The sequence below is a fragment of the Dendrobates tinctorius genome, unplaced genomic scaffold (assembly GCF_039654945.1).
Source record: "Dendrobates tinctorius isolate UK_male_01 unplaced genomic scaffold, ASM3965494v1 ptg000250l, whole genome shotgun sequence".
NCBI classification, from domain to species: domain Eukaryota; kingdom Metazoa; phylum Chordata; class Amphibia; order Anura; family Dendrobatidae; genus Dendrobates; species Dendrobates tinctorius.
The window spans coordinates 6,693,783-6,710,061 of record NW_027361917.1 but is presented as its reverse complement, the minus strand read 5'-3'; the positions used below and the strand labels follow the sequence as shown (position 1 = coordinate 6,710,061).

At 47.6% G+C, this 16,279-nt stretch overlaps 1 protein-coding gene across 1 annotated transcript in view; it reads left to right on the top strand.

Annotated features, from left to right (window-relative positions):
- LOC141063414 (heme-binding protein 2-like) overlaps positions 1-15,383 on the top strand; it is a 44,030-nt gene extending 28,647 nt beyond the window's left edge. The window contains exons 3-4 of the mRNA XM_073557433.1: positions 14,516-14,687; positions 14,945-15,383. Coding sequence (XP_073413534.1) covers positions 14,516-14,687; positions 14,945-15,119 — 347 coding nt within the window. The 3' untranslated portion in view covers positions 15,120-15,383. The remainder of the gene's footprint in view (positions 1-14,515; positions 14,688-14,944) is intronic.
- Positions 15,384-16,279: the final 896 nt, after the last annotated feature.

The window sequence follows — 16,279 nt, the reverse complement described above, 5'->3', positions numbered from 1 at the left end:
CTCATCAGGTGGCAGATCACTACCACTTAAACCAACCTCACTACCTCCTGTCACCACCAGAGGGAGAACGGAAGGAGAACTCTCAACTGGTGCAGCAGAAAATGAGTTCATGACAGCTCCCCCTCCTACCCGGTGTCCCAGGTAGTGGACATCTGTTATGAATGGGTCACCGAGGAGAAAAAGATTAAACAAGCTAAGTCACAGAAAACCGGAGAGGTTGATAACTATGCAGATTTCAGATCCCTGATCTTAACCACACAACTAGCAGCAGCCGTGGAGCATGCCTACGATGATCCTAGACGCTTCGTCACAGCCGGAGGACTACATAAGTCTAAAGCAAGAAAAGGGGAAAACTAACTGCCCCAGAGCAGACCTCAAAGGAAAGACAGCCCCCACACATGTATTGACCGTGAAACAAGATGAAAGCACAAACACAGGTAGGAAAATAGGCTGAGCAAATGATGGGGCCCAAACTAGCTAGACAGAATAGGAAAGGAAAGACACTGTCTGCAATCTGCCAAAAACTACAAAAGTAATGTCCAACACTTCTGATAGCAAAATTAACCCTGAAGTCACTAGACTTCTCCCACTATATCAGCACTCTGAAATATTCTGAGACAGAGCAAAAAGAGGCCAATCTAATAAAGGACAAAAAAGCAAATTGGCAAATACAGATAAATAAGAGTGGAAATTCAGCACAGCCCCAGCCGGGGCTGGCTGACCACACAAAAAACTGAATAGACCAACAAAATCAAGTGTGAACATTAGCAGAAAACTTAGTTTGAAATGACTGGAACAGAGCTGAAAACCAAGACCTGACAAGCAGAAGGAATCACCAGAAGCAGAATAGGGCGTCGGCTGTCTTAAATCCAGTCTGAGATTCCTGAGGTCCAATCGTCATCCTCATTATCAGGTGGCAGATCTCTACTGATTAAATCAGCCTCACTACCTCCAGTTACCACCAGAGAAAGCCTGGAAGGAGGACTCACAACTGGTGGACCGGAAAATTAACTCACAACAGTACCCCCCCCTTGAGGAGGGGTCACCAAACCCTCATCCATGCCACTAGGCCGATCAGGATGGGCCCGGTGAAAATCATGAACCAATCTATTGGCATGAATATCAGAGGCAGAGACCCAAGAATTATTGTCCTGGCCATAACCCTTCCATTTGACCAAATACTGGAGTCTCCGTCTAACCAAACAAGAATCCAATATTTTCTCTACCTCATATTCCACATTGCCTTCAACCAGCACAGGATCAGGAGGTGCCGCCATAGGAACCACTGGCTCAACAAACCTCTTCAACAGAGACTTGTGAAATACGTTATGGATCTTGAACGTAACTGGGAGAGCCAATCGAAAAGAAACAGGATTAAGAATCTCCAAAATCTTATAAGGTCCAATAAATCTTGGCTTAAATTTTGGAGATGCAACCTTCATAGAAATATTCTTAGACGACAACCAAACCATATTACCCACTTTAAACCGGGGACCAATGGTCCTATGCCGGTTGGAAAATCGCTGGGACTTTTTCTGAGAGAGTGACAACTTATCCACCACTTGGTCCCATATCTGCTGCATTCTCTCAACCACAGTGTCCACACCTGGGCAGGACGAAGATACCACTTGCCCTGAAGAGAATCGAGGATGAAACCCAAAATTACAGAAAAAGGGTGACATCAAAGTGGCAGAACTAGCTCTATTGTTCAGTGCGAATTCGGCCAAGGGCAAAAATGAGACCCAATCATCCTGATCAGCAGATATAAAACATCTTAAATAAGACGCCAAGGTCTGGTTTGTTCTCTCAGTTTGTCCTTTGGTCTGGGGATGAAACGCGGAGGAGAAAGATAACTGAATTCCCAGATTGGAACAAAAGGCTTTCCAGAATCTGGAAACAAACTGGACTCCTCTGTCGGACACAATGTTCTCAGGAATCCCATGTAACCGAACCACCTGTTGTAAAAACAAGGGCACCAACTCAGCGGAAGATGGCAACTTTGGGAGTGGTACAAGATGGACCATCTTCGAAAATCTATCACAAATCACCCAGATAACAGTCATTCTCTGAGAGACAGGAAGATCAGAAATAAAATCCATTGAGATATGGGTCCATGGCCTCTTGGGCACCGGCAGGGGCATCAGCAACCCACTAGAATGAGAACAGGGTTTAGACCGAGAACAAGTCCCACAGGACTGTACAAAATTCCTGACGTCACGAGATAAGGCAGGCCACCAAAAAGACCGACTCACCAAATCTCTGGTACCAAAAATACCTGGATGACCAGCCAATGCGGAGCAATGAATTTCAGACATCACTCTCTTTCTCCACTGGTCAGGAACATACAATTTTCCCATAGGGCAACGCTCCGGTTTCTCCTCCTGAAATTCCTCCAGGGTGCGTCTCAAGTCGGGCGAAATGGCAGAAAGAACTACCCCCTCACCTAGGATGGTAGTAGGCTCGGTCACATTAAGAGAATCGGCAAAGAAACTCCTAGAAAAAGATTAAACAAGCTAAGTCACAGAAAACCAGAGAGGTTGGGAACTATGCAGATTGCAGATCCCTGATCTTAACCACACAACTAGCAGCAGCCGTGGAGGTGCCTATGATGATCCTAGACGCTTCGTCACAGCCGGAGGACTACATAAGTCTAAAGCAAGAAAAGGGGAAAACTAGCTGCCCCAGAGCAGACCCCAAAGGAAAGACAGCCCCTACACTTGTATTGACGGTGAAGCAAGATGAAAGCACAAACACAGGTAGGAAAATAGGCTGAGCAAACGATGGGGCCCAAACTAACTAGACAGAATAGGAAAGGAAAGACACTGTCTGCAATTTCCCAAAAACTACAAAAATAATGTCCAACACTTCTGGTAGCAAAATTAACCCTGAAGTCACTAGACTTCTCCCACTATATCAGCACTCTGAAATATTCTGAGACAGAGCAAAAAGAGGCCAATCTAATAAAGGACAAAAAAGCAAATTGGCAAATACAGATAAATAAGAGTGGAAATTCAGCACAGCCCCAGCCGGGGCTGGCTGACCACACAAAAAACTGAATAGACCAACAAAATCAAGTGTGAACATTAGCAGAAAACTTAGTTTGAAATGACTGGAACAGAGCTGAAGACCAAGACCTGACAAGCAGAAGGAATCACCAGAAGCAGAATAGGGCGTCGGCTGTCTTAAATCCAGTCTGAGATTCCTGAGGTCCAATCGTCATCCTCATTATCAGGTGGCAGATTTCTACTGATTAAATCAGCCTCACTACCTCCAGTTACCACCAGAGAAAGCCTGGAAGGAGAACTCACAACTGGTGGACCGGAAAATGAACTCACAACAGACCTCACTCATACCCAGCTGGCATTTTTTCCGGCTTAATGGTCAAGCCTGCTCGCTGGATCCGCCCGAGCACCTGTGCCAGGTGCTCTAGGTGATCCTCCCAGGTGGGACTGAAGATGGTGATGTCATCTAGGTACGCATTTGCATACCCTTCCAGTCCCTCGAGCAGCATGTTGACCATCCTCTGAAAAGTGGCAGGGGCATTCTTCATGCCGAATGGCATCACCGTGGACTCGAACAGTCCGAATGGGTTGATAAATTCAGAGCGTTCCCGTGCCTCAGGGGTCAGGGGAATCTGCCAATACCCCCTGCTCAGATCCATGATGGTCAGGTACTTGGCCCCGGCCAGCTGATAGAGCAGGTCATCGATGTGCGGCATTGGGTATGCATCGGTGACCGTCACAGCGTTGAGCCCCCGGTAGTCCATGGAGAACCGCATAGTTCGGTCCTTTTTAGGGACGAGAACTACAGGCGAAGCCCACGCGCTGTTGGACACTTGGATCACCTCCAGCTTCAGCATCTCGTCTATCTCTTGGCGCATGTACTGCTGCACCTCAAGAGAGACCCGATATGCTGAACGCCGGATCGGGAGGTGATTGCCGGTGTCCACGTCATGGACGGCTGTCTCAGTCCTTCCAGGCAGGCTGCTGAACAGCTCCTGAAAGGGGTGTAGGGTGACCCCCAGCTGGGACCGTTGGTCCTCCGAGAGCTGGTGGCCAACCCCCAAATCCTCGATGGATCCACCTGCCTTGGCTTGGGTGAGCAGATCCAGGAGGGTTTCTACCTCTCCTTCCTCGGGAAGGTTGCACACTGGGTGGGCACAAGCCTCCCGCTCATGATGGGCCTTCATCATGTTCTCGTGGAAGGCCTTCCTCCTTCCATGGGCGTGGTCCAGGGTGACCAAATATGTGACAGCGTTGAGTCGCTGGTGCACGAGGTATGGACCCTCCCAGGCCGCCTGAAGCTTGTTTTAAGGTACGGGGACCAGTACCCACACCTTTTGACCCACCTGGTAGGTCTGCTCACAAGCATTCTGGTTGTACCACCGCTTCTGGCCAGCCTGGGCTTGGGCCATATTGTCATGCACCAGCCGTGTCAATGCCATCATTCTGTCCCAGAATCGCATGACATACTCAATGACCGACACTCCGGGGGTCGCCAAATCCCCTTCCCATGCTCCCTTCACCAGAACAAGGGGCCCCCGTACACGTCGCCCGTACAGGAGCTCAAAGGGGGAGAACCCCGTTGAGGCCTGTGGGACCTCCCGGTAGGCAAACAGCAGGTGTGGGAGATACCGCTCCCAGTCTCTCCCGTGGGAGTCGACCAACATCTTCAGCATCTGCTTTAAGGTGCCATTGAACCACTCACACAGGCCATTGGTCTGTGGGTGGTACGGGCTGGCTACCAGATGTTGCACCTGTATCTGCTTACAGAGAGACTCCATCAGCTGCGACATGAACTGGGTCCCTCGGTCTGTGAGCATTTCCTGGGGAAACCTCACTCTGGAGAAAATCTCCAGTAAGGCAGTGGCCACTTTGTCAGCCCGAATGGACGACAAAGCTACCGCCTCCTGTTACCGGGTGGCATAATCCACTACCGTTAGTATGAAGCATTTCCCGGAGCGGCTGGGAGTGGACCGAGGTCCAATGAGGTCCACAGCCACCCTCGAGAAAGGCTCTTCGATGATGGGCAGAGTTACCAGTGGGGCTTTGGGGCGCCGCCCCACCTTCCCCACCCTTTTACAGGTGTCACACAAACGGCAGTAGGCAATCACCTCGGTCCTCATTCCCAGCCAGTAGAAATGCTGAGCTAGCCTGGCCCTGGTTTTAGTGATCCCTAGGTGTCCGGCCATGGGAATCTCGTGCGTGATCCGCAACAATTCTGCCCTGAACGGATAGGGTACCACTAACTGTCGGTCCCTGGGCCACGCCTCCAGTGAACCCTGCTGGACTGTTACTCGGTACAGCCATCCCTGGTCCCAGACCATTCGCTCGTGGTCGGACTCCAGGGAAGGCTGTGCCGCCTGCTCCTTGAGAGCTTTCAGGCTAGCGTCAGCTTCCAATGCTGCCTGAAATCCCTGACTCGATGTGGCAAGAATTGACGAAACTGCCACATCCTCTGTCAGCTCCCCGGGATCTGTCTCCTGGCCGCTGTCTGACTCGGCAGCCACTTGGTCGGAGAGGGGGGAACTGTCGGACCTCCGCGGGGCTCCTTGGGCTCCGACGCTCCTACTCCTGGTAACAGCGGCCACGACCGCTGAGACCACAGGTAGCGCCTGCTTCCCCTCGGCCGCCGACCAAGTCACCGGGTCAGACAGACTTCCCTATCCTCCTGACATCCCGGATGCGGGGAACTCCTGCCCTGGGGTCTTACCTGTTGGCTCCTCTCCCGGGACGCCCCCTCCCCCTATGGCCTGTTCCTCTTTCTGCAGAGGCCCTAGACTCAGCAGGCTGGATTCACTTAGGGGCCCTACACTGCCCATAGCAGCCCCTCCCTCCACCTCTGAGCTCTCGCCTGCAGTCTTCTCACCTGTCCTCACTGTGAGCCCTGTGTGTGTAGTGTCAGTGCATGGCTTACACTAGCCGCCCCAAATTGGTCCCAAGCAACACATTGGCAGGAATATTTGGCGTTTCTCCCACCTCCACTGTTGGAGGCACATTCAACACATTAACATTAGCAGTCACAGTAGAGGCATGATATTCTTGGGGAGCTGGACTTGGGGGTTCAGTGGCCGCATACTGAGACACTAGCCACCCCAAATCGGTTCCAAGCAACACATTGGCAGGAATATTTGGCATTACTCCCACCTCCCGCATTCCCCTCCCGGCGCCCCAGTCCAAAAACACCTTGGCGATGGGCAGTGCCGGTTCAACACCTTCATTTCCGGAGATGGAAAGGGTTTTCCCAGGCACCAAGTCTTGAGGGGACACCACCTCAGGACGTACCAGGGTTCGTTCAGCGCCTGTGTCCCGCAGTCCCATGACCGCTGAGCAGCCGATGGTAGCGGGTTTATAATTGTCCAGGGACCTCTCACCACCCTGTCCCACACACAAAACAGTGGACGGTTTCTGGTACAGGGATGGGGCCTTCTGGCACTGGGGACACGCAGCCTTAAAGTGTCCTGGCTGGTTGCAATGATGACAACGTCTGGGTTCTGCTCCTAGACTGGAGAGGGCAGCAGGGGGGTACACCCCTTGCACTCTGGGGGCTGGGGGGACAGGGGCAGGATTGGGCTTACCCCCCCTCCAGGTGCTGCTGGCAGGCTTCTTTGGCTCGGACGCCCTGTTGTTGGCATACTCGTCTGCCAGGGCGGCTGTAGCAGAAGCCCCCTTTGGTTTCCGATCACGGAGGAACTGCTGGAGGTCCTCTGAGCAGTTCCACAAAAACTGATCCGTGATGAACAGTTCCTGGACCTCCTGGCGGGTGGTGAGCTCTAGACCCGAGGTCCAGTGCTCCGCAGCTCTCAGCAGTGCCCGCATGTGGTCGGTCCAGGTGGCCTTTGAGTCCCGCTGCAGGCTCCGGAATTTCCTGCGGTAAGACTCCGGGGTGAGGTTGTAGTGCTGGATCAGGGCCCGCTTGATGCTGTTGTAGTCCTGCTCCTCCCCGGCAGGTAAGTTTCCCAAAACATCCAGGGACTTACCCTCAAACGGGGGGTCAGGTACTTTGCCCACTGATCCAGGACCAGATGGTGTTGGAGGCAGGTTCTCTCAAAGGCCAGCAGAAAGGAATCCAGGTCTCCATCCTTTTCAAGCAGGGGAAAGTCCTCCGCCCGGACCTTGGAAGCCTTGGTCCCCGGTGGGGCTGGTGCGTCCAGCGGGAGCCCATGCTGAGCCATCTCCAGTCGGTGCCGGCGCTCCGCAGCTTCTTGTGAGTTCATTTTTCCCTTCACCATTGAGGTCTGATGAACTCCCTCCTCTGGTGAAGGAAGGTAGTGAGGCTGATTATCAAACACCTGGGCAGCTAGAGGATGACTGGGTGGCTGGAATTGAGGACTGGATATAAGGCTGCCGACGCCCGTCTTCCTGGCTGGTGATTTTCCTGCTGGATTCTTGGAGACCAGTCTGATTCCTGCTTCTCAAAGCTAAGTTTTTCTACTCTGCTTTGTACTCTTCAGTTTTGTTTTTGTTTTGCCTTGTTTTTTGGGAGTTCTGCCATCCCCGGCCGGGGGTGAGCTGAATTCCATTTTTGTCTCTGATCTGTTGATCTTTTGCTCTGTCTTCAGAATATACCTGAGTGCTGATATAGTCTTTTGAAGCCTAGCGACTTCAGGGCCTGTTTTTCCTATCAGTCGGTTAGCTCATTTTGATAGGGTTTTTGCGGATGGCAGACAGCAGCTTTCCTATCCTGTGCTATGTAGTTAGCTTGGGCCCCATCGTTTGCTCAACCTATCTTTCTGTCTGTGTTGGTGTTTTCATCTTGCTTCACCGTCATTATATTTTGGGGGCTGCCTATTGCTTTGGTGCTTTGGGGTCTGCTCTGGGGCAGTTTAGTTTTTCCCCTTTCTGTCTTTAGGCTATCTAGTTTTCCGGCTGTGATCGAGGGGTCTAGGGCACTGTAGGAACCCCCCACGGCTACTGCTAGTTGTTGTGGATAGGTCCAGGGGTCTGCAATCCGATAGCTGCCAACCTCTCTGGTTTTTCTGGACTTAGCTGGTATTTTGATTTTTCCTCCTTCGGTGACTCATCATAACACACGGCGTTCTGCAGCCTGCAGCAAACATTCGGCATGCTCACGCTCTGCTGCTTTCTCTGCCGCCACCAGGAGACTGTCATGGGCGTCGTCATTACCAGCCTTGAGCTGTGCCATAGGCGCTTGGAAGAGGGCTTCCAATCTGGACAGGCTGGGGCGGACAGGTGGTGGACAGTCCACTGCGGGACTGAGCACAGGGGTTTGGCTCCTTGGGGAGCCCTGGCTGAGCTCCCCCTCGCCTTCATTGGTATTGTCCTCCACCACCTCCTCATAGACCATAGCATTGGCCTCCACCTTTGCCTTACTCCTGGTGCCTTCCGCCATCTTGGGAACCTCTGGTTACTGACATAGCTGCAACCCTGACCTCGTACACAACTTATTATATTTACACTCTGACCATCAAGTGCTGGGCTGACCTTAAGACCCCAGAAGTGAAAGTTACTGCTGGAAGTCTCTAGTGTCTGGGAGTAGGGGTCCCACGCACACTATTACTCTGATCCCACCGCTGCCACCAATGTGGAGGAAACAGGACCCGTTCCTCCCACGTCACCAATGTGACGTAACTACACAGGCACAGCTCTCCGGCGCCCCCTTTGTCTCTCAGGTCAGTAAGGGAACTACACCTAGAGCAAATGGCCGCCGGGGAGGATGTCCTGTTACCCGCTGGGTATTCTAAGATTCGTAATCAGAGTAAAAGCATCAGCCCAAGATTAATTTTATGGTTTAATTGCCTTAAGGGCGCACTAGATAATTACAGAAATATACAGTAAGCTATACAATGGAATTACAGTGGATTTGCAGTCAGAGTAAAATATAACAATAAGGGTACAAGACTTAGAGATATTAAGCTGGAGGTCAATTTACCAGATTGTAGGTTGCATGTGGGTGCCAGGAGCTCTGCAAACCACAGGTACAAGAATCTTAGTTGCCGGACAGACCCCAAAGCGCGGGCGCTGCTCCCCTTGGCAGATCTGTCTCCAGTTCCTTCTTAGATCATCATCGTCTGGTTCCTCTGTGAGTGTGTGAGACTCTCTGCCATGTGCTGCTAGTTAAGCACGCTAGTTTCCTCCCCTGTGTCAGAGGGTGGGCTAATAATCTCCACCCTTTAGCTCCCTGCAGAACTTATTCACAATATCTAAGAAAGGGGGTAACTTTCAACAGCATGATCGGATCAGGACATGAGAGGTACCAGTGAATGAGGTTTGTTTTGCCTGTCGTGTGGAGAGCAAACATGGCCCCATTGGGTCGCTGCAGAGGGCCAATCTATGTATCTCAGGTCCCAGAACCCTCACCGCCTCAGGAGTCGCACTGCCAGATGCGCGATTTCCTCAGGGTCACTCGGATATTTTTCATAAGTCCATAACTCAAAGATGTGCTCTTAATCCATGATCCTAGGATGGAGTTAGGGCGGCTGGGAGAGACAATGGATGCGTATTTCTGTGTCTAGCTGACAGGTATATTCTAATTGAAGCCCCCAGGCCCCTTCCTGCCCCATGCTGGCGTGGCTACTATGCAAGCTTTGAAGTTCTGTTTTGGGCCTTATCTCATTATCATACTAAAAGACCTTGCTGTTCAACATTGGAGCCCTAAATCCTGCTTTGTTCAATATGCTTACAGGCCCTGGGGGGGGGGGGTAGGAGCAGTTAACCCCTTCATCACAATTTCCTTGTCTTGAGGCAGTTCCACTGAAGTTGGATCAGCCTGTAATTTCATTTTCCACTTTGATATTGAGTATCATTTTAAATCCATACCTCCGTGGGATATTATTTTTGATATACATTGTTGATTTTTATGTTGTACTAGCTGAAGAGCCCAGCGTTGCCCGGGCATAGTAACTAACTGTGTAGTTAGTTATAACAAACATCATTTGCCACAGCATCTCTAAGGTGAATGTATTTCTCGGCTCTGAGCTTCATTTGATTTAGTTGGATATACAGAAGACATTCACTCTCAATTTTTGCATACATGTCAACGATGAATAGGTGGAAGAGATGTCTGCATAGGAGGATGTGATTTTCCTCACCAACTCTTGTAATAATCCTATAGGCATACTGTAGAAGTCCATGGCCGTGACTTTTTTCCCTGAAGGTTGCCTGTTGCAGGATTTGTCTGCGGTATTTCAAAGTGATAGCCATCCTGTCCCTGCCAAAAAATAATTGGACATTGCAGTGTATCATAGGACCTGTGAGTTTCTGCCACCTGCTGCAAACTATTGTTCCTTTTCTGAAGCACAATGTCACGGCTGTGAAACTCATTACCTACAATCAAAATAGCTACGTCATCAAATGTAGGGGCATTGAAATGCCACTGATGCTCACCTTGTGGTGTTTTGTCAGCTCTGATTACAACTTTGCAATCCTCACTTGGCATGCATTCAAGTGCAGTCTTGAAAAGTTGAACATATGGATTGTTTAAGTGAAGGAACTGCTGCAACTTAGTGACAATATCAAGGCAAGTGTTTGGAATTAAAGAGCATCTCTGCTGAGCCTCTGCCTCTACATTTCCAATGAAGCAGAGTTGAAGAAACTGAGGTTCTTTTCCTAGTAATAGAAGCAGTGAACCAATTGAGTGGTAAATCTGTCCTTGAACTTTAAACGTTGGCATAAATCCAGTTGAAAAAACTTCTCTTTTTGCACCAAATTATGTAATTTGGAAGCATGAGTTGTACTTCCTGATGTTGTCCAAGAAATGGTTTGATATTGCAGTGGTACCTGTCATCAGAGACTTCAGGGGATCTGGTGGTGAGGAGAGGAAGTAGTTTTACCTTGCCATTTGCACAGCATAAACCTGGTGGTTCATCTTTCCACTTCAAGGCATTGCAGTGTGCAGGCCACATCCATTTTTCCTATGTTAACTATCGGATTATCCTGAAAGTTGATGTCTGAGTGGTAGCAAAAGGCGGAGTATTTCAAATTTCCAACTTTTTCCTGTGTCCTGGTGGAAGCAGTTGCAATTTTCATGTCTGTAAGTCTTGCTACTCTTTGCTGAGATGTTTCAGTGGCACTTGAGGAAGCAGCTCTTGTCTCCCTTTCTTCCATTTCTGTACTCATTTCTTTAAGTCTTTTCTACCTTTCTTCTTTCTGCAAGTCTTGCTCATTGAGGCGTAATACAGCATTTCTCTTAGAGAAAGATTTTCAACCTTGTGGGAGTGCAATATCATTTAGTTAGAAATTTTAAAGAAGGACTAATTTAGAGTGGCATTAGTTGTAACTGTATAAATAAGTTTAAAGCGAACCAGACATTGTCAGGTTGGCGCTGGTACACCAATTAAAATGATACCTGGGTTGGAGAAATCCATCTTGTGTTTCTTTTTTTAATCTGTGTTTGAATTTTTAAGTTAATGAGATGCTTCATGCCAGACAAAGAGAAGGTCCTGATTCTGGGCTCCCCCTGCAGTCTGTGTCAGAGGGTGGTCTGTGTCGGCACGGTAATAAATTGTGTTATGTCCAACTTTACAGAAGGATGATAACACCATAGAAATGATAAGAATAATAGGCCTCAGTTACCACAACTGTCTACAAGGAAAACTATTGCTCATAGCAACCAATCACAGCTCAGCTTTCATCTTTTAAACAGCTCTACTGAAATGAAAGATACTTAGTGATTGGATGCTATGGATAACACAAGCAGTGCAACCTGTTGTGGTCAAGAAGATGTGCCTATGAAATATATATATTAGATATTTATTATATATATATATTAGATTAGATATTTTTAGATATTTATTATATATATATATATATATTGTGGTGTAGTGCCCACTGTGTCCGCTAGGGGGTGCTGTGTGGGTGTCCCAGGAGAGAGGATGAGTGGTAGGATACTGAATGACAGTTATGTATCTCAAGGTGGGTGGCCTTGGGATGGAAGCTTGAACATGTGTGTTGGTCAGCAGATGTACTGCTGAGTTTCTGTTACACTGTGTCAGGGAGAGCTTTCCAGGTAGCTGGTGAGACGGGCAGGACCAGCTACCTACAAATCCACCCAGGGGTGTGTCTAGAAAGCCATAGTAAAGAATGTAGGAATGCTTGTAGGACCTGTGATGAGGTCATAGCCATGTGACCTGGTGGGCGTGGCTACGGACCATATAAGGTGGCCAGGGTAGGTCACATGAGTGAATGCTTGGACCCGGTTGGTCCATATGGAAGGTCTCGCCTGGCTGACGTGCTGAGTGCACGTGGAGACGCTGTGAGTAATGGCTGCAAGTGTCTGACAGTTCCCAGGGAGAGGGAATGAACGTCTGAAGTATGAAGCAGCTATGAGGTAACCCGGCCACGGGGTGAGCTAACTGTGCTTAGGCGAGAGCCTGCGTACTGGACATTGTATAACCTGTGTGACCACAGGGTTAATAGAGGGAAGCTCTGTCATGGACGCTATGCTGTTTAATATGAGCTCTCTGTTGCATATGGCTTTGGTTTATATTGCATAATAGACCGAATGGACTGAGTTTATGTTGAGAAACCTGTGCCGGACCTGGTTTTCTGCAGCAAAGCGAGTGTCCCCAACATGTATAACAAGCGCTACCTTACAATATATATATAGATATATATACAGTGGGGAAAAAAAGTATTTAGTCAGTCAGCAATAGTGCAAGTTCCACCACTTAAATAGATGAGAGGCGTCTGTAATTTACATCATAGGTAGACCTCAACTATGGGAGACAAACTGAGAAAAAAAAATCCAGAAAATCACATTGTCTGTTTTTTTTTCATTTTATTTGCATATTATGGTGGAAAATAAGTATTTAGTCAGAAACAAGCAATCAAGATTTCTGGCTCTCACAGACCTGTAACTTCTTCTTTAAGAGTTTCCTCTTTCCTCCACTCATTACCTGTAGTAATGGCACCTGTTTAAACTTGTTATCAGTATAAAAAGACACCTGTGCACACCCTCAAACAGTCTGACTCCAAACTCCACTATGGTGAAGACCAAAGAGCTGTCAAAGGACACCAGAAACAAAATTGTAGCCCTGCACCAGGCTGGGAAGACTGAATCTGCAATAGCCAACCAGCTTGGAGTGAATAAATCAACTGTGGGAGCAATAATTAGAAAATGGAAGACATACAAGACCACTGATAATCTCCCTCGATCTGGTGCTCCACGCAAAATCCCACCCCGTGGGGTCAGAATGATCACAAGAACGGTGAGCAAAAATCCCAGAACCACGCGGGGGGACCTAGTGAATGAACTGCAGAGAGCTGGGACCAATGTAACAAGGCCTACCATAAGTAACACACTACGCCACCATGGACTCAGATCCTGCAGTGCCAGACGTGTCCCACTGCTTAAGCCTGTACATGTCCGGGCCCGTCTGAAGTTTGCTAGAGAGCATTTGGATGATCCAGAGGAGTTTTGGGAGAATGTCCTATGGTCTGATGAAACCAAACTGGAACTGTTTGGTAGAAACACAACTTGTCGTGTTTGGAGGAAAAAGAATACTGAGTTGCATCCATCAAACACCATACCTACTGTAATGAATGGTGGTGGAAACATCATGCTTTGGGGCTGTTTCTCTGCAAAGGGGCCAGGACGACTGATCTGGGTACATGAAAGAATGAATGGGGCCATGTATCGTGAGATTTTGAGTGCAAACCTCCTTCCATCAGCAAGGGCATTGAAGATGAAACGTGGCTGGGTCTTTCAACATGACAATGATCCAAAGCACACCGCCAGGGCAACGAAGGAGTGGCTTCGTAAGAAGCATTTCAAGGTCCTGGAGTGGCCTAGCCAGTCTCCAGATCTCAACCCTATAGAAAACCTTTGGAGGGAGTTGAAAGTCCGTGTTGCCAAGCGAAAAGCCAAAAACATCACTGCTCTAGAGGAGATCTGCATGGAGGAATGGGCCAACATACCAACAACAGTGTGTGGCAACCTTGTGAAGACTTACAGAAAACGTTTGACCTCTGTCATTGCCAACAAAGGATATATCACAAAGTATTGAGATGAAATTTTGTTTCTGACCAAATACTTATTTTCCACCATAATATGCAAATAAAATGAAAAAAAAAACAGACAATGTGATTTTCTGGATTTTTTTTTCTCAGTTTGTCTCCCATAGTTGAGGTCTACCTATGATGTAAATTACAGACGCCTCTCATCTTTTTAAGTGGTGGAACTTGCACTATTGCTGACTGACTAAATACTTTTTTTCCCCACTGTATATATAAAATATTTATTATACGGGGCTTTGCGTGTGGAGTGAGTGTGGCTATGCAGAGTGGACGGGGCTATGTGGAGTGGTCGTGGCTTGATACATACAAACATACATACATACACTCAGCTTTATACTGTATAAATAGATAGATAGATATAGATAGATAGTTTGTTCTCAACGCATTCCAGTATGTAATGAATAAAGAATTGCAAATGGAATATTTCATTCATTGAAATCTAGGATGTGGTATTTTAGTGTTATCTTTATTTTTTTGAGCAGTGTATATTCAGTTATTAAATGAAATTTCTCCTTTTCCTGTCTGTGTTTCCTTATTAGAGCTGAAGATCAATATGACGGTACCTGTGGTGATATACATGCCATTAAAACAACCACCGGCTGGTAATTCCACAATGTCCTTTTTTGTGCCACATGAAGTGGAGAATCCTCCAGAACCTACAAACCCTGAGGTTTACCTTGACACTATTCCTACAGCTTCTATTTATGTCAAGTAAGTCATTACAAATTCCGAAGAGTGCACAGTTCTTCCTTGGTAGATGGCGATATGTCTAAGCGCTTTAAAAGACTTTCACAATTGGTTAATTGTAGTATTATATGCAACTATTTGAATGACTGGACATACATATAATATAGAAAGAGTGTGTTCTCCAGACCCATTATTTGTTAGCAGCCCTCCAAGGCTTTCTAGAAGGACGGGGTGATTTATTTGTATGCCTGTTGGTTATGTAAAATTTCTGTTCATTTTAGGACTTTCGGAGGTTATGCCTTAGAATTTACATATAAAAAGCAAGCTAAAGCTCTAGCAGAAGAGTTGAGGACCCTCGGTCTGCAGTTTGATGATTCATTCTTTGTTCGCGTTGGCTACAATGCTCCTTTTGAATTTGTCGACCGCCACAATGAAGTGTGGTACATGGCAAAATAAACTCAACTCATGTTAACAGTGGAGATTTATTTTTTCCTCTGCCGATATTTTTTTTCTTGGCCCTAAAGGAATTCATTTCTCTAACCATGTGTTGTAATATTGCTAACAAGAACATGACAGTTAATGGTGGTCTGCATTGTCTCTGCTCAGATACTAACTTGCAAAATGAAAATGCCTTTAATAATACCTTGTATATGTAACATGTCCTCATATATGCACTTTTTTGTAACTGATTTTGTAACATTAAATATTATTTGTAGAGTGTGTTCCTCACATTGTTTTATATACATGACTGGACTATACATTCTTTCTATGCCAATCACCAATGAAACTACTGTAAAACTACTGACAGGTGAAGTGAATCACATTGATCATTCTGCGACAATAGCATCTGTTAGGCTTGGTTCACACTTTGCACCCACTCAGGGCCGGCGATAGTGAGGGATCAAAGTGGGCAACTGCACACGACCTCCAGCCTCCCGGGGCTATGAGCCTTTTAAGCAGAAATTGCAGTGATAATACAAGTATCAAAATACTTACTTAAATTGTTAAATATCAATAAATCATACAATGTGATTTTCTGGTTTTTATTTTTAGATTCTGTCTCTCACAGTTGAAGTGTATGTAGGATAAAAAATACAGACCTCTCCATTCTTTGTAGGTAGGAAAACTTGGCAGTGTATAAAATACTTACTTTCCCCACTGTATGTACATTTCTGCCAGAGGCGCATGGCACTTGTAAAATTCCTAATTCATTAAAGGGAATCTGCCACCCTTTTTTTGCCCTATGAGCTGCCGGCATTGACATCAGGGGCTTATCTACAGCATTCTGTAATGCTGTAGATAAGCCCCCGATGTAACCTGAAAGATAAGAAAAACACGTTAGATTATACTCACAGGAGGGGGTGGTCCGGTCCGATGGGTGTCGCGGTCCGGTCCAACGCCTCTCATTTTTATACAATGCCGTCCTCTTCTTCCCTTCTTGTAGTGGCTCCGGCTCTGGCGCACTGCTCAACCCTGTTGAGGGCAGAGCAGAGTCCTGCAGTGCGCAGTCGCCAGACCTCTCCCGACGCCTGCATACTGGAGGACTCTGCTCTGCCCTCAACAGGGCAGAGCAGTGCGCCGGAGCCGGAGCCACTACAGGAAGGGAAGAAGAGGAC